Source organism: Panthera pardus, unplaced genomic scaffold (assembly GCF_024362965.1).
Source record: "Panthera pardus isolate Hobbes unplaced genomic scaffold, ASM2436296v1 HiC_scaffold_12, whole genome shotgun sequence".
Lineage (NCBI taxonomy): Eukaryota > Metazoa > Chordata > Mammalia > Carnivora > Felidae > Panthera > Panthera pardus.
The window spans coordinates 19,203,407-19,227,334 of NW_026526677.1; the positions used below are offsets into that span (position 1 = coordinate 19,203,407).

Consider the following 23,928-nt stretch of genomic DNA (forward strand, 5'->3'; position numbering starts at 1 on the left):
CGTAGAAAAGTACACCCTGATGATCCCATTCCAGTTCTTCCCTCCCCTAGCTGTCTTCTGTCTCCTCACAACCCCACCCCCGAGTCCCTCGGGCACCAGCCCCCTATTCATGCTCAGAAGAATGACACTTGCATAGGCACTAATAACAGCGATAATAACTACGATCTGGAGAGCTTCACTCCAAGCCAGCCAGTGAGCTTCGTTTTACATATATTATCCTATTTAATCTTCATAATAGCCCTGTGCGGTAATTGGTATTCTCCCAACTTTACATATGAGATAGTGGAGGCACAGAGAGGGTAAGTAACTGGTCCTCTAGTAACTGATGGAACCAGGCAGCACGGACTGCACAGTCCATACTAACATAGACCCTTGCTAAAGGAGAGTACTCACCTGTGCCCCCTAGGGCTTCTGAGAGCAAGTCCCCTAGTTTTCCTGACTCCCGAGAAGAAACTGAGCACCGCCCCAGACTACATGGGCCTCAAGTATGGCAGGCACAGAGCAGAGCTCCCCATCACCATCTTCCCCACAGGCGCCCAGCAAGGCTCACAGGGCCGCTGGGAAAGGAGGGAATCCATGGCTTTGGTCTCCGTTCCTTCTACAGCCATTCCACAAAGATTCGCTAAGGACCTCCTGTGTACCAGCTCAGGATAGTCCGTGTCCTCACGAAAGTTACATTCCAGTGGGAGGGACAGACAATAAACACCTCAACCAGAACATGTACTTGGGTGGTGTGATAGGGACGCAGATGGAGAAATGTGCAGAAGGGGTGGCCAGGAAAGGCTTCTCAGAGTGGGTGATATTTAAGGTGACCCTAAGGGACAATAATAACACTGCTAATATGCTTAATATGTGCCGTGCTCTGAGTACTTTTTACGCATTAACACATTTAATGTGTTTAAGTATTGTATTTAATCCTCTCAACGACCTTGGATAACAAGCACTTTTCTTATTGCCATTTACAGATAGAAAAACTTACCCAAGGTCACACAGCTAGTAAGCAGCAGATTTGAGATTCAAACTCAGGTGACTTAGCTCCTAAGCCCTCACTCCTATCTTACACGGAAGCCCTTTGCCCTGTGGCATACGAAGAAGGAACCAGAGTGTGACCAAGTGAGAGGAGAGCGTTTCAGGCAAAGGGAACCCTAGTGCAAAGGCATTAACTAGGGCAGGAAAGAGCTTGGCTTATTCAGGGAACAGTGAGAAAGCCCCGTGTGGCTAAAGCAGAGTGGGTGAGGGCAATGAGAAGAAGGGATGGTCACAGAAGGCCTGGACAGCCATGTTAAGGTTAAGGAGACAACATTTTATTCTTTTTTTTTTTTTTTTTAAACAGCATTTTATTCTAAGGGTAATGGTAAGGCACTGAAGAGTTTGGGGCAGGCAAGCTACATACTCCATGTTTTTTTTTAATTTCATGTTTATTTGTTTTTAAGGGAGAGAGAGACAGAGTGTGAGTGGGGGAAGGACAGAGAGACAGGGAGACACAGAATCCCAAGCAGGCTCCAGTGTCTGAGCTGCCAGCACAGCGCCCGACACGGGGCTCGAACCCACAAACCGCAAGATCATGACCTGAGCCAAAGTTGGACGCTCAACCGACTGAGCCACCCAGGCGCCCCTCCAATTCATGTTATTAAAAGCTCATTCTGGCTGCCATGTAAAGTGTGGACTGGAGAGGGGTGGGGAAGAAGTAGGGAGCCCACTTGCAAGATTGTTACATCACCCCCAGATACAGACACCAAAGACCCGGATTGGGTGAAGACAGTGGACATGTAGGGAACCGGTCAGATTGGGGATTTGTCTGAGGAGAGGATGAGAGTACTTGCTGATGGATTAGATGGGACAGTGGGAGGGATCAAGGTTGACTTTAATGGATTTGGCCTGAGCAATGCTCATATCAGAACTGTATTATGTGAGAGAAAAGTCAATTTATATCATCTTAAGGCCACTATATCTGGGATTTGCTTTTAACAGCAACTTAGCAGTATACTCTAATACAGAAACTAGTAACAGGAATGCAAAGCTGCCGTGTGTAAAAACCCTAAAATATGTGGCACTGGCTCAGCCAACAGGTGGTAAGCAATACAGAAACAATTAGGATGGAACGTTGGTGACCCTTTTTACACTGTGACAAAACATTTATTGAAAACATTACCTGTGCTAATTTGGAAGACGGACCACATGGCTGCTGAGCCTGTATTTCTAGAAAAATAGTTGGAAAGAGCTAAAAACATTTGCACGTGTCGGCTGCCCAGTGATGCTTTGAGCAAGATGCTACAGGAAAGAGATGGGCTCATTTGCGAGAAGAGATGAACAGAGGAGGAAATAATACAGAAAACTGCTGTTGTCAGGGTTGGAAAAACCAGCTGTTGTTGTCCAAGGAGCAGGAGATCAGACTGTTGTGGCTTGCAGCCTCTCTTAAAGCCTGTCTGTTAGGCCGAACGCTAGGCCCGGCAAAGGGATCAGCCCTGTAGCCAAGTATTACGTTAGCACTGTTGCCTTGTCATTCAAGTCTATTACTTCAGATGCCCTTAGGATAACTTTCATTTAAAACGAGAAAGAGATGAGTTGGGCAAGGCAGACAGACTTAATAACTGACAAGAAAGGAGCTCTAAGGTGTGGTTGCTGGCCCATGGAACCGACTAGAAGCAGACAGACGTCCTAAGTTTTTGAAGGAATTATTATTACCAACAAAGTTGCAAGGCTGGACTTCAAAAGCCCTCAATTGTTACAGCCCAGATATATGTGCTCAAAGAAAACAGACTTTCAATATGCTGTCGGGTGGTAGTGAAGAGTAATAAACAAGAAGGAACTTGCTAGGGGCAAAGCCAAGGATCAGGGAGACACCGGACATGGGTATTGCCCCAGAGAACCTCCTCCACCACCAACACAGGGAAGTGCTCACAGTTCTAGAAGGGACTGTGGCAGAGACTGCTAGCTGTCCACCCGGCTGGGTCACATTTCCCAGCTTCCCTTCCAGCTGAGGCGGGGCCAAGTGTCTAAACTCTCAAGTGTGGAATGTGAGCAGAAGTCCACTTCTGCCCCAATTTGCGTAAGAGGAGAATCCTGCCCCGGGCTTCCATGTTTTTCCTCACACAGACTGGAAGACTAATCACCAGACAGACCCTGGATGCTTCGTGTTAGTCTAGATCCCTAATGACCCTGTCAGGCACAGCTATCTACCAACCTGAAACACTTCCCTTGGAGCTATTATATGAGAAAGCAGTCAACTGAATATTTTTAAACTTCTCTAATTTCAGGTCTCTATTATATCGACTCAGCATTGTCCTAACCAAGACAGCCATTAGACATCCAAGTGGAGAGGTCAAGCGGGACACTGGGAGAACTCAGGGGAGAGGTGAGGGATGGAGGGGACAGATGGGAAAGTGTGGGAAAGCCCACTTGCCAGAGAAAGAAGGGTTGGGACCAGTCAAGGGCTCGGAGAAGCAATGTCCAGCAGTGTAAAAGGGAAACCAGGAGAACATGTCAAAATGCAAGAGAAGGATGTTTCTAGAAGGAGGGAGAAGATTACAATGGGAGTCCAGAGACAGGTCCTAGCCTGGCTCTCCCTGAACTTCCTGTGTGGCCTTGGGCAAGCCACTGTGTGCTCTGCACCACAGAGGCCTCAGCTCAAAGCTGCCTCGTCAGAGCAGCCTTCCCTGGCCACCCTATTTAAGGTTGTCCCTCAGTCACTCTACACCACTAACTAAAAGGCCTTCTCACTTGTTTGTCCCCCTCATCAGTGTGGTCTGCCTTCCCCGCTGGACTAGACTGCCAGTCTCTGTCTTTCCCCAGCAGCCAGGCCAGTGCTCCAGGTTCCTCCTGAGTGGACCACCACCCTGTTCCTCTTCTCCTCATGACCTCTGCTCCCACGGCTCCTGGCAATCAGCAAGGGGGCAACGTCATCTCCACCAGGGTTTCTTCCCAACACACACACAGCTCCTCCAGACCCCAAATTCCCATGCCAGGGACTGGGGTACCCTAGGTCACTCCTCTCAGCTTCCCTGGATAGAAGACTCCCCTAGCCCCAGCCCCAGGGAGGTTAAAGTAGGAAAGGAGGCCTGTGCTTCACAGCGATGGTCCCAGGTTAACAACGGCATCAGCCCTCTTTGCTTCCACTCTGTCTGGAAGTCTGGCTTTGGGCCCTGCTCACAGGGGGCTTCCAGGAAGAGAAAGGAGGGTGGAGAGATGGTCCTCCCCCCAAGGATGGAATCTGGGCTCCCACATGACCTAGATTCCTCTGTTCTACCACTGAACCCCTGCCTCCCCCATCCACCACTCTCTACCTCTCAGGATGTCTTGAGGACCAACCCCAGGCCTCGGTGGCCTTTTCAGATGTTCCGTGTCCTTCTAGATCCATAGGAGTCAGCCAAGGCTGACCACTGTCAGGTCAGGAGAACACAAAACTAGATACTAACCCCACTCCGCCCTGAGCTCATTCTGTGACCTTGAGCAGGTCACACTCTCTGAGACGCCTTTATTTGCACCTTGACGCATAAGCAACACTACTGGGAGTCCACAATTAGTGTATGGAAAGCAGCTAGCACAGCGCCCACCCATCCTGTCTTAAGCATGAAATACAAGTTGCTTTTGTTTTCATTATCTCATACTCAAACCTCCCCAGCCCTCAACATGATTGAGAAGAGGAGGGAAAGGCACCAAGGAGCTCCTGCTCCAGAGGGCATGTGAGGGTTTGAGTGACTTATGCTCTCTGCCTGACTCACAATGTCAAGGGGAAAGCCAGACAGAGCAATGGCAAGCTCTACGTAACTAAGCAATGTCTCCACTGTCAGGTGTTACTGCCAGTGCCCAAAGGTGGCCCTAGGGTGTTATCTGGGGATATCGGCCTCTTTCAACAGAACCTCCACCCCCTATCTACCTTCCTCCAATGGTGCATGGGGTGCACGAGGTGAGAGAACCAGTGAGAACTGCATGTGTGAAGGAGGGGTGTGCAGATCTGGGGGTCATGGAGGCCTTCCCAGGAATCAGGGCCTGGGGTCTGTTGCCCTCTGGGCCTTGCTGAGTTTGCTGGGTCAGTGTTGGCTTTCCAGGACAAACTAAATTGCCTCCCCCTGGTTCAGTAGTGCAGAGCGTAGTCATTAAAGGAGATGAAGGATGGTTCCTTTTCTTGGTAGGCCTGTAGACCTGGGATTACAGAGGGACACAGAAATGTCACCTGTTGAACATTTGCAGATGTGTAATTTACAGAATGTGTCTGGCATTCTGCCAATGGTGCTTTGCAAGAGCCTTACCTAAATCATGCCCATGGTGTCCTTTAAGGGGGAGCCTTGTTATCATCCCCATTTTACAGATGAGGACTCAGGGTGCTTTGTAGCTTGCCAGGGTCCCGCTCAGTGCTAAGTCGGGTCGACTCAAAGTCGGGTCTGCCTGACCTAGAAATCAGTGCTCATCATTTGGACCACCACATCTCACTGTCCCCCTGATGTGATGTGAGCAGCACTGGACCAGTCAGATGCGTGGGATGTGGTATCAGCTCCATCACCCGTGTACTGTGGCCTTGAACCAGTTGCTTCTCACCTCCCACCTTAATTTCCCTATCTGTGAAGTGAGGAAGCAGACTCATTGACTGGGGGCCCCTCCAGTTCTGACATTTTAGAATCCTCCAGGGGATCAGGGATGAGGTGACCCATTCAGAAGAAGGAGATGCTTCCTCTTGAGCCAGAGAGTGGCAAACGGCCCAGGCTAAGGCTGCGGGGGAAGGCTCTCTTCCATGGTGGGGGTTGCTGGGGGAGCAGATGGGGCAGGAAGATGGTAGCAGACGGGGGAGGGGCTTCTGCCACCACCTCCTCCACCATCCCCGCCCACACTTTGGCTTTTGGGCAGAGCCCGGGTTTAAAAAAAGCAACCACCAGTTCTTCAGCTATTAACAGGGCTTTGTTTCCAAGGGAGCCTGCAGTACCCCAGCCCGGGTCAGATGGGAGCAGGGATGCCAAGTCTGGCTGGGGATGCAGAGAGGCAGAGCAAAGCAGAAAGAACCAGCTTGGGGCAGTTCTGTTCACAGATGCTCCTCTGCTTCCTGGCGTTCAGGGGACAAGAGGGTCAGGCCCCTTCCTGTGACTGGTTTGCCACCCTGGCACAGACCGATTGCCAGCTAGAAGCCTCGGTCAGGTGGCTCTCCCCCTACACTCACACAGAAGTCTGCCCAGAGTTAATCTCAGTCCTCCAAGGGCCAAATGAGGTGGTATTATTCCAGATGTTGCTGTTTGGGTCAATCTGCACTATGGGTGTATTCGGCCCAGCCACTCTGTGTGTGTGTGTGTGTGTGTGTGTGTGTGTGTGTGTGTGTGTGTGTACAAACGTGTGTGCGTGCATCCAGGTGTGTGTAGGTGGGGGGAAGGGTCAACAAAAACACAACCTCTGTGGCAGGGCCTTTCTTGCCTCCTGACCCCACCCCTCACCTCTAGCTAGTGCCCATTCTGCCCCCCAGCAAGCCTTCCATACAAAGCCTGTGACTTCAGCATCCTACCAACTGCTTCTGCCTCACTCAGAATTAGCACTTCGTCTGGTACGAGTGTGAGCATAAAAGTGTTTTGATAATTTTGCTGGAGGGTTGCCATGACAATCCCCAGCGAGCTCCAAGAGGGGGTGTCAGTGTGCACGGGAGGGAGGGAGAGAGAGAGGGAGAGAAAGAGAGCCCGAGAGACACAGAGAGGGAGAGACAGAGAGAGCAGGGAGAGGATCCAGGGAGACCCCCCAGTGAGATCCCCAAGTCAGACCTTCAGCCTTCAGCACCCACACCCCAGTGGCCCCATTCATGCCACAATGAGCTCACGATCTAAATCTGGGCCTCACTGTAGACAGTGCAATGGGATACCAGCTGCCGGCAGGCAGGCTGCCAGAGCTGGCATGGCAGGGCTGGTCCCACTGGTCCCACTGCGGGAGGCACCCCGGCACCCTCCACTCCCAGGATGAGCCCCCGGGAATAGCAGGCTGGAGTGGAGGCAGGGAGACACTGCCTCAGGGACTCAGAGCCCAGGGAAGTCTCCCAAGAATCATGGCCAGCCTGTGGGCCTGGCTCTGCTGATATGGGTAATGGGAGCACACTTCCCTGCTAGGGCCTGCTTCCTGGCACAGCTTGGACGGTCCAGAGTCTGTGGCTCTTTCTTGTGTGCTTTCTCAAAGGCCTGAGTGTCCCTCTCCAAGGACCACTGGTCTGAGAACCACTACATGGGTAAGGATGAAATCCCACACAATCTGTGGCCCTTTAGCTTTGCAGAGCAGTTTTTCCCTCCCTGTGGCTAAGGCAGGGATATTTCTGCTATCTCTTGAGATGAGGTCATAGAGACCCAGAAAGGGGCGGGAACTAGACCAAGTGCACATAGCAAGTAGCAACGTGGAAGCAGAGTCAGGATGGAACCCGGTCCTGGACTTTACCTAGCCTCACTGTCCTCAGGGAAGACAGGTTTTCTGGAATGGGTCTCTTTGGCATTATCCCTTCACATATGGACTAGGAAACTGAGGCCCAGAGACATCCCCAGCTAGTAAGCATAAAGCCAGAGCCTGCAGCCTCAGATCCTAGGAAGTTTCACTGCCTCTAGTGAACCACGAGCCAGCCCCATGCACTGTCTAAAATAAGCCTCAGGGACTCATTTATGTTCCAAGGTTAAAGTGCCAGCCTCTGCCTTGGAAGGAGAGTCTTCTGGTTATTGCCAAAACAGAGCAGAGGGCAGCGGGAGCTGGCCAGGAACACAGAGGCAAGGAGGTCAGAGGTTCTCCCAGGCACCATCAAGTCCCAGCTGCATAAGGAAGTCTTGCGAAGGGCCTCCCATCCTCTGCTATTGGAGCCGTGCAGCCTTGGGCAAGTCAGTTTGGCTGTCGGAGCCCCAGTTTCTGTAGCTATCGAGAGCCAAGGTGCACAGGAGCCCTCAAAGGAACTGCTTTCCAAGCTCTGGGAACTGCAGTCTCAGATGACAGAGGTATCCTGATGCCTGTCTCCAGCCTGGCTTAAAGCTACTTTTCAATTATTTACCAGCATGGAGGGAGGGGGTGGGCACCAAGAAGAAAGTGCTGTGGGCTCTGAAGACACCCTGCAAAGATGACTTTCCTGCAGCCTTGGTAATAGGCAACAGCATGCAAATAAGCCAACAGCTTCTCAAGACTTCTCAAAACTACCCTCGTTCTGGTATTTGCTAGCAAGTTCTTCTCACTACTCTGTGATAGTGGAAGCCTCGTGCCTGCCCCATCCTTCTCCCTGACCAAACTAGATGATTTATTAAAACATACTGAGGTTAAACTAGCCCTGTAGGAGGGTGAATTTTTAAACAGATTCCAAGAAATCAGTGTTGAAAAGATGCCCTTCCGTGTAATGTGTTTTGAGCCTGGCCTTGAGACAGGGCACACCATCAGCCTTGTAAACAGCTGCTGACCCATTCTGGGGGCCCAGAGAGTCTGTTGTCCTCAAGCCCTGCCTATCTTCTTCTTCAGACACTGCCTCAGGCTTCCCAGTGGACACGAGATGCCTGCGGGGCGCCAGTCTCTTTGCATACTTTGGGCATGTCACAAACACAAAGCACATTGAACCTATCACTGCAGCCTCATGCTTATCCTCTGAGATAGGTGTTATTATCTCCAAGCTTCAGTTGAGGCAACGGGCTCAGAGATGTTCAGGAACTTTCCCAAGGCCACACAGCCAGGCAGAGATAGAGCTGGGATTTGCTCCCAGGTCTATCAGTTGCTAAAGCTCTTCTCATCTATCAGTCATTCCCATGACAGCGGCTCCTGAACGTGACCAGGGAGGGGCTCAGTGGGAGGAGGGCCAGGGTGAAGAGGGTTGGGCCCAGAGAAGAGCCTGGTACTCTAACTGGGACAGGCTCTACTCCCTAACATTTGGTGTCCTGTGGGCCAAGCAGTAGAGCTGGGTGGGGGAAGGAGGGGAGGGTGGGTGACATCCAAACCCACTCCTTTGGAGATGCAGAAGGCCTGGGAGCCCCTCCCCACTCACGATGCCCCAGCATGTGAGACAGAGCGACGGTGCACAGGCAGACAGCGGATGAGCCAGGACCTCACGTGGTGAACTCAGGTGGGAGGCTGCCCAGAGCAGCACACTCCAGCACCACAGCCTCACGACGACGCCTGCAAAGATGACTTTCCTGCATCTCTTGATGACGCCAGTCAAGAGTCTCTGGCACCCGAGACTTGAAACCACTGTTCGCAGATACAGAGAAGAAAACCACAAAGGCTCGGCTGATGAGGGTCGTGAGGCCAGAGGAAATGGAACAGAACTGCAGGCTGCCAGAGGAGAAAGGAATCTTCCAGATGAACTGGGGCAGTGTTTTGAGACCAAGAGGCATGACTCATTGGTGGGCCATGCCAACAGCTAGAGGGCCATGACCAGTATTTAAAAAAAAATTTTTTTTAATGTTTTTATTTATTTATTTATTTATTTATCTATTTATTTATTTATTTATTTATATTTTTAAAGTTTATTTATTTTTGACACAGAGAGCGAGCAAGTGTGAGCTAGGGAGGGGCTGAGAGAGAGGGAGACACAGAATCTGAAGCAGGCTCCAAACTCCGAGCTGTCAGCACACAGCCTGATGCGGGGCTTGCACTCACGAGACGTGAGATCATGACCTGGGCCGAAGTTGGACGCTTAACCAACCAACTGAGCCACACAGGCACCCCTGTTTTTATTTATTTTTGAGAGACAGAGAGAGAAAGAGGCAGACATAGAATCCAAAGCAGGCTCCCAGGCTCCAAGCTGTCAGCACAGAGCCCAATGCGGGGCTCAAACCCATAAACCATAAGATCATGACCTGAGCCAAAGTTGGACGCTTACCCGACTGAGCCACCAAGGTGCCCCAAGACCAGCATTTTTTAATGATATACAACAGAACAAAAAACATCAGAGTAAACACATGTAATAAAGTACTGTTTCATGAAGCTTTAGTTTTTAAACAGGGAGTGTGTGTGTGTGTGTGTGTGTGTATGTGTGTGCACGTGTGCGTGTGCACTTTTTTTTTTTACCATGGGCTTTGGTCAAAAAGCTATAAAAAACATTGTTGGTTCAATCCCTGTATTCTGCAGATGGGAAAGTGGGGCCAAGGGTAGGAAAAGGCTTGGCCCAGGGGCCAGAGACAGGACGGGAACCCAGTCTCCTGACGGTTGGACACTACTTGCCCAGTACCCACAGGCTGTCTGTCCAAGGCCTGATTCCTTGCTCGTCTTTCAACCTTAGACACCCTCTGCCTTGGCCACTCTTATCCTATGTTGTTCCCAGGCTAGAGTAGGAAGAATCCGTGGCTTCGTGTGGGAGTGCTGTGACAGGACATCCTCAGGCTCTCCTTCCTCTAGGCTGGTCCTACTCTGGCTCTTTCCCTGCCTCCTTTCATCCCCCGACTATCCCTCTGTGGGAACACTCCAGAACCAGGGCCCTTTCCACACTCTCTCTCACCTGCCTCCACAGAGACCCCTAAGCAGCCATCACCCCAGTCTCTCTTGGCCATGCTGGGCCTCTCGCCCCCGAGGCCTTGCCCTAGACCCGTCTACACGTAAGTCATTCTACCTCCACCGGCAGTGAGATCTGCCCCAGGCCCACTGCGAGCCCCTGCCCACCCTGCCCCCGGGGTGAAGGACTTTCCTTCACATCTATACACTATTTGGTAATAGTTGCCCTAGAGACACACATCACACTCAGTTCTTACAACAATCCTGTTTTGTAGGTGGAAAAACTCAGGCCAAGAGACTTGCCGAAGATCACACAGCTGTCTGTGGAGGAGCCTGCTCTAGAAGCAGGTCTGTATGACACCAAAATGTACACCTTTGGCACTACCCTGCCTGGCTGACGGGAAGACGGCAGCAAGGGGATAGGGGAAGTATCTCTCACCTCACACTGCAATGAGGAAAGGCAGCATCCACGCTTCTCCTGACCCCCTTCCTTTCCTCAGGAGGGTGGCAGGGACTTCTCTGATAGGGAAGCTTAGAGGAAGAAAATGGGGAATCTCCTTCCTTGCAGGCTTGGGGAGGGTGGGGGGAGGTGGCAGCTGGCAGGGACAGCCTGCTGTACTGTTTCCCGAACAGGGTGCCCCAAGTGCCCAGGGTGCCCCTAGACTTGGTGAAGGAGTAGCAAGAAGTCTGCCCATCAAGGTCTCCCATCTAGCTTTCTCAGTTAAGAACGCTGCTATTTTGACCTCAGCTGAGTCCTCTACTTCTCTTTTGCTTCAGCACTCATGGCGAGAAAGGGTGTTATCAGCACCAGAAAACCCAACGTCTTTTCTCCTCACCACTCCCAGGGGTACCCACCAGGCCACACACATCAATCTCTCTGCTTGGGCTCCTGCCGCACAGGTCTTCCCACCTCCGGCCCCATGCTCTCACTCCCTCCTGGTAAATGCAATTTTTCCCAGCCCTCCATGGCTCCCAGGCCTCTCTCACTGTCTCTCCTCCAGCTCACACTCCAGCTAGACAAGCCCTGGACACAAGCTACCTAGGAACCCTAGGATGCCCCCACCCCTGCTAAAGAGCCTTCAGGCTGTCATTTCACAGTCCTCCTTCCCATCCTGCAAGTGCTCCCTCCACTGGGCAGCCCTTCCTGACCACCACCCCAAATTACATCTCGCGCTCCTCCAAGCCCTGCAGTACTCATTGTCAGGGCCCCTTGTTTTGCATTGTCACTGAGGTTTTCCAGGTGTCTTGTTTTCTCAACAAACGACACAAAATATAACCTTGATGCTAATGCTGGCTACGATGAACTGAGTGCTCGCTTGCTCTGTGCAGGGCACAGACGGCTTCTCCTTCGGGGAGAGAAGCTCTATAGGATACTGAGTGCAGGGCCTGGCACATTACTGGTGCTCAAAGCACAGCATGAGCTCAGATATGCTCCAACACCAATGGGAGGAGGAGGAGTTGGTGTAACCTTTGTGGAAAGCCATTTACATTATAGATTCAAGGCCTTAAAAATATGCACAGCCTTCCAAATCCCAGCCAGGACGCCACTTTTAGGAATGTATTCTAAGAAACAATAATAGATGTGCACAAAGGTTTAGCCACAGGACAGAAGCGTAAGTGGAGGGGTGGCGCTTCTGTTTCCTGAATTGTCAAATGGGGATAAAAATAGTTCCTAGTCCATGGGCTGCTGTGAGGGTTAATAAATCATGAGTTAATATATATAAAGCATTTAATACAGTGCCTGGCACCATACTTAGGCTCTATAAAAATGTTACCTGTTCTTTTTATTTGAATTGAGGTCTGAATGAGGCCAAATCCTGGGCTCTTAGCTACACCACCACCCTGCCTCCCACCATCCACTCTCCTGATTTCCAAAACCAACACAACAGTTACTAATACTAGCAAAAACCACCCCAACACCAACGACAATCTAAATATCCAACATAGTGGGTCTGGTTACATAATACCACAAGCACATACAATACTATGTAGCCATTCAAAACCATGTTATGGAACAGTAATTAATGTCATGCACTAATGTTCATCTTAGATAGGGGAAGGCTAATGATGAGTTCGGTATGAAGCTTTTTTTCTTAAAGTATACAAATATGTAGAAAAAATACACTGCAAAACGTGAAGAGCTGTTCTCTCTGGTCGTAAAGTTAATAATGATTTTCCTTTTTCTTTTTATCTTTTCTTTTCAATTTCTTGCAAACAACACATATTCCTTCAGGAATAAAAACTAATTCTGAGGAAGAAATTCAAAGCCCTGCCGGCTTACTTCTATCTGTAATGGAAGGGATTGTGTCCTCCTTTTATATACTCCCCACTGCATCTAATACACAATCTGTGGACATAAAAGCCCCAGTCTTGAACAGAATTCCAAACTGGCAATCTTGTTTAATCTTCCAGGCCGAGGCGTTCTGTACGGAATTTAGAAACTGCCAGCGAGGACAAGATAACAATGTGACCGGCGGGGTGCGTCTGGGCCTGGTTGGTGACCCGCTCGCTGGGCTGGGAAAGCTCAAACGCTGCCCCAGGGGGAAGAGGTGGTGGAATCGGGCTGGGGGCCGGGGCCGGTGCATTAGGAGACCAGTCACCCGGGGAGCATGTGGTGGGGCTGCAGAGAGTGAGCGGAGCCTTGATGGGAGGCCACTTTGGCATCTGGGAGCTCTCGTCAGCTTGGTCTAAAGAACTTCCCAGGGGACACTTAAGTGCAGCTGGATCTTAATATGCTCAGCCTCGCTCACAGACCATTTCATTTTGCCACTCCTCCCAAGCAGGGCCTCTGGGCCTCCCCTCGCTGACTGCGACAGAGGTGTGGGCACCCAGGGAGCCTGCTGAGAGGAAGGGAGGGACCACAGGGCCGCTGGGCAGCCACCCCACACCAGGGTCAGGGCTGGGCTGAACGTTCTACTTAAGACAATTACATTACTGAGCACATTACTGTCAGGAGTGTTGCATTCATGATCTCGGCCCTCACGAGACCTGGCAGAGGTGGTCGTCTGTGTCTGCTGCGCCACTGAGGGAACTGAGGCTTGGGGGCTCACTGACTGGTCCAAGGCGTCTCAGCTATAAAGGGGAGAGTGACACTCAAGCGGAAGCTCTCTGGCGGCAATTCCGACCGATGTGGAGGCTGCGGCAGGAGTGGGGGTGTCGCGGCTGCTCTCTAATTCCCCCCACCCCTGCAGGCAGCGCGGTAAGTGGAGGCACACCCCTTTGCAAGGCCAGATCCAGGCCGGTCTCACTGGAAGTTGTCCTCAGCACTTGGTGCAGAGCCCGGCTCGCAGTATTTCCGGCAGGAGGAGGCTCCCTGAAGCTGCAGCAGGGATCCTTGCCACGAATCGAGCCACCTGGCTGGTGCGGCACCGACACCGCCAGGACCACTCCTCAGAGGGCTGAGCCCAACGGGCACTGTGACTTTCTGGGCTGTCTGTGCCCATGTTCCCTCTTGTCACCAGGTGCTGCTTTTAGCTAGAAATCTCAGAGGAGGCCACAGAACCTCTGAGTGGTAGAAAGAACAACGGGCTAGGCACTTGATACGTCGTCATGCCTGTTCTGCCTCACTCCCTGGGTGCCTCTGGGATGAGCACCTCTGCAACTTAGTTTCCTCATCTGTCCAATGGGGAGAGCAGCTCCTAACTTACAGCCTCGGAGTACTCTGGGAGACCGAGAGCAAGGCGTGCATGTGAGCTCACTTGCTCTCCTCTCTGGCCACCTGCACCCAGCACAGGGCAGGAGGCTGCAGGCAGAGGCAGACTGGGGGAGAGGGAAGCCACACACCCACACTCGCCCGTGATTTCTACCTCTAGGCTAGCTGTCTTCCTTTCCCCTTCACTGCAGGTGAATGGAGACTAAAAGCTACTATCAGAGAGAGGGTGCAGGGAAGAAATTAGGGGTTAATCCCTTAGACAAGTTCAGAGGGAACATTCCAGGAGAGTTTTCTCTAACCAACAAGGGTGCAGGAAGACACTTCTCCTGAGTCCTGCCTGGGTGGTCTGCAGCCTGAATACCCCTGGGCCAGAATTTGCAAAGCACCCCCCATCCCCATGGCATCCCTCATCCACCCATACCAGAAACATTCTTTAGGCAGGGAGGATACAGCCCTCAAACCACAATTGTTTTTGGAGGGTGTGGATTCCCATCCTAGGGCCCCACCCATGCCCATTCTCAAGTACAGACAAGAAAGGCAGGACAAGAGCCACTGTTAAAGGGACAGACTTGGTCATTACAGCACCTGCAGAAGGGCCTGGGGCATGCCTTCTCAGACAGGGCGAGGCAGCCCTACAGTCTCTGCCACTTGCTGCAGCAGGAAGCCTTCGGGCCACATCTAGCAGGAGGACGCATCCTGATGGCCTTTCCCGGGGCATCTGGATCATCACAGGCGCTGTGTGGCAGGTGCTTGTCACAGTGCGTTTGCCCACGCCTTTCCTGCGTAGGCGGCTAATTGCAACCTGATCACCCAGCCCCTCTTGAGAGCCCCATGCTGGCCCACACTTCCTCCTGGCATCTCTACAGTGTTTCCAGGTGAAGGCACCAAGAAAGCCCCAGCCCCAGGAGACACTGGCTGCGGCTCTTCCCCCCATGCCTGGAGCCAGGGTCGAGGTGGGGGAAGCCCAAAGACAACACAGAAGGCTAGCTGACAAATAGCCCTGCAGGCCTTTTCCAGCCCACCCTGGGACACCAGGTATCAGGATCTGACCAATCTTCTAGGTACACTTTTCCCTATCTGGTTAAAAAACAAAACCACCACCTCCTTAGGATTGCATTTAGGAAGAAATCAGAATTAGGGACGTAGTAGGCCCAACACAGTATATACACATACACGCACACAAACACATACATACAGTCTGCACACTCCCTTCTGGGTTTCACCTTTCAACTTTCCTTCCCATTCAGAAACTTATAATTTGTGTCCAGAGTTAAAAGCTAGTGGGGTCAGGGGCCAGGGTCCTGCCTGAACATGCCCACAAATTCTGGAGGCCCACGAGAAGAGGGACCGTCCCTGGTGTTCAGGGGGTGTGACATCACCCGTACGATGAGGGGGAGTGACAGCACAGACATAACTGTAATGACAATGCTGTCACACATACGTTGGTCGGCTCTGAGTCGGCTTATCTAAGAAAGCAATCTTTCTGGTGATGCAGGCTACAAATGTCCTGCCTAACTTGTCCTGTTTTCCTACACAGCTCTCTGACACTGGGCTCCTCGCCCAGCTCTAACACTAAAAAAATAGCCCAACATGGGGCTCTGTTCACAGGCTGGAAAGGCACTTCTAAATGGGCGTAGCAACTAAGCCAGCTGGAAAAGGCACCCTCAGTCTGTGTTCTGCTCTAATAAACAAACATCGATGCCATTTCCCCAATGACCCTCAGACACGGGAATCACCATATTTAAGAATGGATTCCAGGAGCACAAAACTGACAGGGATCTCCTGTGAGAGTTCTTTCCAAAGAGAAAATGGGGAGGAGCGATGGGGACAGCTGCAGACTAAGTCCTCCTGAGGAGAGCATGTGGGTGGAACCAGGTAGAGGTTAAGATTTAAACAAAAAGAATGCATCACTATTGAAACATCTGGCTTTTTCGAAGGCATTGTTAAGAAAAATAAAGCCATGGAGACTTTAGATTCAACACTTTGCAAGTACTATGACCAGAAAAGGCAAAGCGGGTCTTAGATAATCTGCAGCCAAGTAAAAGCTGCCAGAATTCAAGAAAGAAATATTCCCAGCAGGGCAGGCACCCATCATGTGTCAGGGACTTCTCTCAAGTCCCCCAACCGGGGCATTCTGCTCAGTGCAGAACCCACTCAGCTCTTGAGGGGTTGCCATGACAAGTTCAGGAGACGGTGCCACACACTGACCAGGCCCAGAGAGACCTGCCACGCACGAGGATGAGGTCATATCAGCCATGGAGGCTGCAGAACGCGAGCACCACCAGGAAATGTCAGGTTTGTGAGCCGTGATCCGAACTTAAGAGCAACGGTCAATGCCGTTTGAGTTAGTGGCTTAGTCAACAATGTGGATCACGATTTCAGTACTGAGGATACCATCTGAGGCTGGGGGTACAGTGTTCTGAGGCAAGTTCTGTGCTTTGAGGCAAGCTGCCTGTTGTGAAGACATCTTTATATTTTATTTTTATTTTTTGAAGTTTATTTATTTTGAGAGACAGAAAGAGAGCATGAGCAGGGGAGGGGCAGAGAGAGAGAGAGAGAGAGAGAGAGAGAGAGAGAGAGAGAGAGACAGGATCCTAAGCAGGCTCCACACTGCCAGCGCAGAGCCCAGCAAGGGCTTTGAACTCACAAACCATGAGATAACAACCTGAGCCGAAACCAAGAGTTGGCCACTTAATTGACTGAGCCACCCAGGCGGGAGCCCCCTGTCAAGACATTTTTAGTGTACAACCTGACCCGTTTCTTTGGGCTGTCTGCTGACTGGAGTATGGCTGTCGGGAAGTATTATGAAGAAGCCTGATGCTGAGTTTGGGCATCATTCAGAGCCCCCAGATGGACTCACAGGTAAGAGTGAAGAGTGGAAGGGACCATGCATCTACCTCAAGAGAGTTTCCTGAGATACAACCAAGAAACATTGTTCTGGGTCACTTGGAGGAAGATTGGATGAGAATGTACCTAAATTGCCAGAAACTGGGTTCTGTCCCCCCAAAAAGAGCTTCCCTAGTTAAATGGCCAATTATTAGTCCAGTTGGCAGGACGGTTTCTGACCAGGAGCTGCTAGTAGTGAAGAGAGATGAGCTACAGATGCCTGCCTTCACGTACCGGAATGCCAGAGGACAAACAGAGTGGCCTGGCAGTCAGCTCTGCCAGCAGGGGACCAGGGCGAGCTGGGTGGCCAGCTGTGTAGGGGCAAGCCCTGAAGCTCCGGCTCCCAGGGATGCCCAGTAAACTATTCAGCCTAAATTCATGACGGCACAGGAAAAAGCACACAGTTTAAGGATTCACCTGTGGTTGGAATTCTGCTTCTGCTGCTTACAAGTCCTATTAAATCACTTAACCCTTCTTGGGGGCTCAGCTGCCTGGTCTCTACAATGGAAATAGTATGTCTTTCTTGCAGGGCTGTGGGGAGGATTAGGGATTATGTATAAAAAGCTGCCAGGACAGTGCCTAGCAGGTTATTAAAGCTCAAAAAAAGGGAAACAAAAAACTAGAGCTGTTTTTCTTCATGCCATGTTGTTACATTTGCTTCCTCTTGCTTTATAAGTAATGTCGGCAAAGTAGTTTTCCCCTAATTCCTAGTTAAGATCTACGGCCAGGAAAATACAGCAACAGGTTGGTACAGTGACTGAGCAACCTTTGCCAGGTTCTGGAATTCCTGTCCAGTCCTAAACCCTGTACTTTAACTCTACAGCAAGCACCTACCTTCTCATTTCAAAAGGGGCATTATCTTGGTGGGAAAAAAAAAAAAAAAAAAAAAAAGGCAGTTCTAGCACTCGAGCACTGGACAGCAAACAACAAAAGTTAAGACTGCTGCTCTCAGATGAAGAAGCCCAGGTGGTGGCCCAGGCTGTCAGCTGTCGAGTAGGAATTCATTGCCCTGACAGACATGGCAGCGATGAGTGAAGAGATCAAATCTGCAGCTGACGCAAGGGGAGATCATGACCCATTAGGAGGGATGCCGTAAGGCTGGGAACCATCTGCCAGTTCTTTCGTTTGTGGGAATGGAAGAGGAATTTCCCAATGTCATGCATCAAACTCAAAACCAAAGCTGGCTGTACCACCCTGGCCAGGTTTTGTTTAATAAGAAAAAAGCTAGGAGGGGCGCCTGGGTGGCTCAGTCGGTTGAGTGTCCGACTTCGGCTCAGGTCACGATCTCTCGGTCTGCGAGTTCGAGCCTCGCGTCGGGCTCTGTGCTGACAGCTGAGCCTGGAGCCTGCTTCAGATTCTGTGTCTCCCTCTCTCTCTGCCCCTCCCCTGTTCATGCTCTGTCTTTCTCTCTGTCCAAAATAAATAAACATTAAAAAAAAATTTTTTTTTAAAGAAAAAAGCTAGGGATCAGAGGTTTTATTTTATTTTTACGGTGATTTGTATTTCCCTCACTGAAAAGCGCGTTATAATGCCCAGATTTTACAAAGCACTTAGTGTTTTTTACAAAAAGGAGCCATCCACATGTGAAACATTTAAAAAATGGGGTGGGGAGAACCCCACCGCAAGAAGCCAGAAAGACTGTCAAAGAACAGGGCCTGGCCAGGCCCGGTATTCCATCTGAGTTGCGGGGAAGAGTCTGCCCGGCCTTTGGCACTTCACCAAGATCACAGAGGCCATAAATCTTGGAAACAAGATCAAAAGCAAGAAGGCTCTGTAAATTTTCCCCACAGGCAGCTAGGGAAACTCTAATTCTCTTGCCCTGTTTTCATCCATTTTCTTTCTCTCAAGTATCTCTCCATATCTTGGTTTGGAATCAGTCTGGCACAGTGCTCCTAAGTCAACAGGTCAAGAAGACATGTGACTTTATGATGCAATAAAGGGCAGCCACTCTGTTCTGTTTGGGGAACCTGGTGAATCATGGACTAAGCGCTGAATCTCGGGAACTTGTGTCTAAGATAGCACTGAGTCAGAAGAAAATTTTCATCATAGGGCCCCTGGAACTCAAAGTAAAGACAACTATTAGGTAACTGAGTCTATCCCCGTAGGACGGCTCCCGCTTCTATCTGGCTTCAAATGACTCAAGTTTTTCTCTAGGGGAAATTCATCTATGTGGGACAGCTGTCACCAGCAGGACATTTGCTGTTCTTCAGCCTAAATTTCTCATGACATCACTCACCTACTTCCGCCTTTGAGGGACAGTTTTCTCTCATGTGACAAGTACCCAGGCGGCTGCCTGAAGATGGCTGGGCGAGAGAACATGGCCTCCACTCTTCGTTCAGAGGCCGGTAACCGGTCTGTGTCCCAGGAAAGAGACTCAATTAAATAAAGTGCTCCCAGAGCAGGCAGCTTTCCATGACAAAAGCACACAAGCCAAGATGCTGAGGAGTCAGGGCAGCCTTCCACAAAGCTCTGAGAAGCCACCTCTGCTTGGGTCTCAGCAGCTGTGGGCCTGCGGGGGCTCCGGAGTCGCTGACACATATTTGTGGCTCTATTTCACCAAGTCACAAGGAATGAACACGTGCGGATTTACCCTGGAGGCAAAGCACATTCACGTTTCTTCCAGTGAAGCAGGGAGGGCAAGAGAAAAACTGCTTACGGACAAAATCACGCGTGAGCACAGCCACAGCAGTTTTTAATTTGCCTAAAGAACATATCGTGTACGATTTCAGGATGTGAGCAGGGAGCACTGTCCCCACAGTACGCATACTGTGAATAGGAGAGGCCAGCTGTCGTTTAACAGGACTCCAAGCTGGGGAGCAACCCACACCCTCACCCTCCAAGCAGCTGCACCGCGAGATCAGCTGGACCAGCCTCTGGAAGTCTCTTCGGGGTGGGAGTCTCAGCTCAGTCTCAGCAGAGCTCCTCACAAAGACCGCCCGTCACCAGCGCGCCCCTCTGGGGTCTGGATAAACTGTCCGAAAGGTCAGGTTTATTCTCGGTTCTCTGGAGTGGTACTCTTTGGGCACTCGATGCTAAATGGAAACACAGACAACTCTGACATAAACACATTTATGAGGAGACGGACCCCCGTCCCGCGACCCCCGTAAGTACCAACGAGCTCTTGGAAGTCTTGCGGAGAAAGGTTTTCTTCTCTGAAGAACATTTCCCCCACCACCATTGCTCTGATTGGCCAGCGCCCTCACAGTGAAGTATTTTTCACCTCTTCTACCTGTTCTTCCTCTCAGCTTCCTGCCATTTCCCCCAATCTCCTAAAACAGCATGTAAACGCCTGAGACCAAAGACAGGCGTGAAATTCCACTCTCGTGCCAAGTGCTCTTACGTGAACCTGCACACCTTAAACATGACCTGGCTTTACCGTCTGGCCTGAGCCGTGGAGCTGTGCGGCCCAAGGTGATGTGCTAGCCACTGGCTACCTGATGCTATTCAAACTTAAGTCCCTCCACACACTAGCCACGTTTCAAGAGATGAAGAATAGTCGTGTGTGTCTAGAGGCTACTACGCGCGGACTTAAGAGATGCAGAACTTTTCTGCTGTCACAGAAAGTTCTGCTGCACGTTGCTGCCGCAGAGGTCCGTTCTGATTGTCAGTAGCATCAAAACTCCTTGATAATGACATCACTCTACCGCCTCTCCCTCACAATAAAAGCACCTTGCTTTTCACCACATCTGTTACAGAAATTAACAATCACAAGCTGTCAGGACACTGCCTCCATAGGAGTGAATCCAAATCATTTGCATGTTCTCACCTGCCAGTCAGCTTGTGTAGCTCCTTCCATGATTAACAAGGTCCCATGATCCAAGGGTATCTTCACTCTTTCCACATAGGTGTAGTCTCCATTCTCTTCCTAGAAAACAGCATTCATTGCACTACATTTTTTGTGGTGTGATCAAGACGCAACAGAAGCTGATGATGGTCAAGAAATGCAAACCTCAACTCAGCTAGACTACAGGGGCTCGTATACTGGTTCTGTCACTTGGCAGCTGTTTGGCCTTAGGCAAGCTGTGTCACCGTCGGTACCTTAATTTACTCATCTGTAGAATGGGGATGATGACAGGACCTGCCACACAGGGCTGTTATGAGCCTCCACCGATCGAATACATGTAAATTCCTTGGAGACTGGCACATATTAAGTACAGTATAAGTGCCAGCTATTATTATCAGCATCTAAAATCAGCAGAACAGCCCATTCTGACCTGTGAAGAAATTAAGTCATTCATACGAGAACTCCTTACATCTGCTTTATGCCATGCTCTGTGTTCTGACATAGTGTGGAAAACAAGGCTTTTCAACAAGATGTGGTGCGATGAGTTCTCACTGCTTTTTCAGAAGTTATGGTAATTCATTAATTGGTACCTATGTTAAACTAGTCACAACTCTTCCTATAGCTCCTCTGGTGTCTTGGAGACACATTCTTGTTTCTTTCCAGAATAGTCAGCAGCAGGATTTTCTTAAAGAAGGGAGCTCTGGCTTGACCAGAACAGTGTTGCAAACTGAGACTGGCTATTTAAGCCTGAGAGCATAGATCACAACACTTCGGATACAAATGCCTTGTATTCACATTGCCCCTCTCTTCCAGACAGCTCAAAGTCCATTCATGTCCAGTCCTCTGATGGAAGCTTCACAGAGTGGCCTGCGAAACAGCCAACAGGTGGGGGTCACTCTTCCTTCGCAGCCGACAAAGGGGTGCGTTTAACAACTTCCGTGCTCACAGCAACGAAGAGCTTATCAAGAGCTGAGACCCAACCTTCCTGATCTTTCCACTTCCGTTCTGGGCAGATCCACCCATTCATCTGCTTCACTTCGGATGCAAGGGACTGCATTTAGGTTACTGCAGGATTGATTTCACTGCAATACTGTGTTTATGTTTATTATTGCAGGAGTGCTTCGGAGAATGTAACTATTTACAATGATTTCCTTCAGGAAAATCAAAATCAAAACAATAATGAACTTGCATAAACAGTTTAAGTTCTAGGTCCCAACCCTTGGCAGTGACTTTGTCGAGCACAGTCATAACTTTTCCAGGCAGAAGATAAAAGCAATGTTTAAACATAACTTTTGGTTTCAGTGATTGATTTTAATTGTGCCTGCCACCTTTTCTTTTTCAGTAGCAAGTAAGCGTGAAGCATTAACCTCTGACCCGTCAGCCAATCAGAGAGCAGTGGGAAGGTGACCCTGTTCTCGGGTGGCCCAGCTGCATCTCAGAAAAGCTGAGCGGCTCTCTATAAAAAAGGATTCCAACCACAAATGTATGTCCTACTGGAGAAAAGGTATCAGAAGGGAGTGCATCAGCCATGAGATTAGAGGGCTCAGGGCTCCTTGATTTGGGCTGTAAAGTCAGTTGCCAAATCAAGATTCAACACAGCTAGGAGCAGACCTCTTGCCCTGTACAGGAGGAGTGCCCTACACTCAGTGAGTGCAGCAGAATCTTCATCTATAACGCAAGCACAGACACAAGGACAGGGCAGAAAAATGAAGTAGAGAGGAAAGACACTGAGCCAGACACAAAGACAACTCTGAGACGAAGATCTCTTAGAACAGTAAAAACATTATTGGGGAAGAGGGAGTACCAAGGCCAATGGAAGAGACGGGGTGAGCACTGTAATTCTGCCTGGAAACATGCACCGGGAAAAGACGTAACAAGTGAGAGAGAATTCCAGATGCGAGGGGAAAATACCAGCACTGATAGAAAGTGATATTCAACAGAGCCACGTTTCACTTAATGTTCCTAAGATCTGAATTTTTCAAACGAGAAAAAGCCTCAAGTTGATTTTAAATACACTACCTCCAATATAACCTTTAGTTGTACATAAAAGCAGAAGGGGGTGATCCTTCACTTGCGATGGAGCTACTATTTTTTTTTAACGTTTATTTATTTTGAGAGATTGAGAGTGCGAGCAGTGGAGGGGCAGAGAGAGAGAGAGAGAGGGAGACAGAGAATCCCAAGCAGGCTCTGCACTGTCTGTACTGAGCCTGACACGGGGCTTGATCTCAAGACCGTGAGATCATGACCCAAACCGAAATCAAGAGTCAGCTGCTTAACCGACTGAGTCACCCAGGTGTCCCGGGGATGGAGTTACTCTTTTTTTTTTTTTTTTTTAATGTTTACTTTTTGAGAGAGAGAAACAGAGTGTGAGTGGGGGAGGGGCAGAGAGAGAGAGAGAGGGAGACACAGAATCCGAAGCAGGCTCCAGGCTCTGAGCTGTCAGCACAGAGCCCAACACGGGGCTCGAACTCATGGACCGCGAGATCATGACCTGAGCCGAAGTCGGACACTCAACCGACTGAGCCACCCAGGCGCCCCATGGAGCTACTCTTAATCAGTCTCTGAAAGAGACAATGATACCCAGTGCACCCACTGAAAGAGGTGATGTCATTACTTTGTTGGTTGTTATTTATTCCTTCCAATCCCTTGGCTCAGAAAACACATTCCTAATTTGCAGAAGGAGATAGAAAAGAGGGCAAGGTTGCTTTCTACCAAAGCAACACAGAGCTCACAAATGCTTTCTTCTTTTCTTGAGGCCAGAGTGCCAACAGACCCCAGAGCCACTCTTTAACTTAACCAAGACACGCAGAGACTTCTTCCAGTCAGGAAACACGTAAAAGGCCAGTGGAGCTCACGCGGCAGTGCATAAAGGCACAAATTGATAAATGGATAAGCAACACTGGAAGCACCAGTCAGACTGTTTAGACCATTAGGCATGGTAAAGTTACCAAAACAATGGTTCTGTCACCCTTTTGATTTACTTAGGTCTTTTTTCGAGACAAAAGAAAAAAAAGAAAAAAAGAAAACACCCCTAAAAAAACCATGGCATAGGATAAAATTTTCCATCACTGACCCTGGTGAAAAGAGGCTTTTTAGAGGCTCTGGCTGGCTCAGTCAGTAGAGTATGTGACTCTTGAACTCAGGGTTGTGAGTTCAAGCCCCACACTGGACACAGAGCTTACTTAAAAAAAGAGGCGTTTAG

At 50.0% G+C, this 23,928-nt stretch overlaps 2 protein-coding genes and 1 long non-coding RNA gene across 3 annotated transcripts in view; 1 reads left to right on the top strand and 2 right to left on the bottom strand.

Moving 5' to 3' along the window:
- Positions 1-23,928, bottom strand: part of ACCSL (1-aminocyclopropane-1-carboxylate synthase homolog (inactive) like) — a 153,864-nt gene that overhangs the window by 116,228 nt on the left and 13,708 nt on the right. The gene's annotated exons all lie outside the window — the stretch shown is intronic.
- Positions 19,612-23,928, bottom strand: part of ALKBH3 (alkB homolog 3, alpha-ketoglutarate dependent dioxygenase) — a 32,463-nt gene continuing 28,146 nt past the window's right edge. The window contains exons 9-10 of the mRNA XM_019470164.2: positions 20,709-20,807; positions 19,612-19,974 (exon numbers count right to left, since the gene is read on the bottom strand). Coding sequence (XP_019325709.1) covers positions 19,882-19,974; positions 20,709-20,807 — 192 coding nt within the window. The 3' untranslated portion in view covers positions 19,612-19,881. The remainder of the gene's footprint in view (positions 19,975-20,708; positions 20,808-23,928) is intronic.
- On the top strand, positions 19,946-22,015 carry LOC109279206 (uncharacterized). The gene is made up of 2 exons (XR_002086075.2): positions 19,946-20,045; positions 21,540-22,015. It is a non-coding gene; the product is annotated as an uncharacterized LOC109279206 (long non-coding RNA).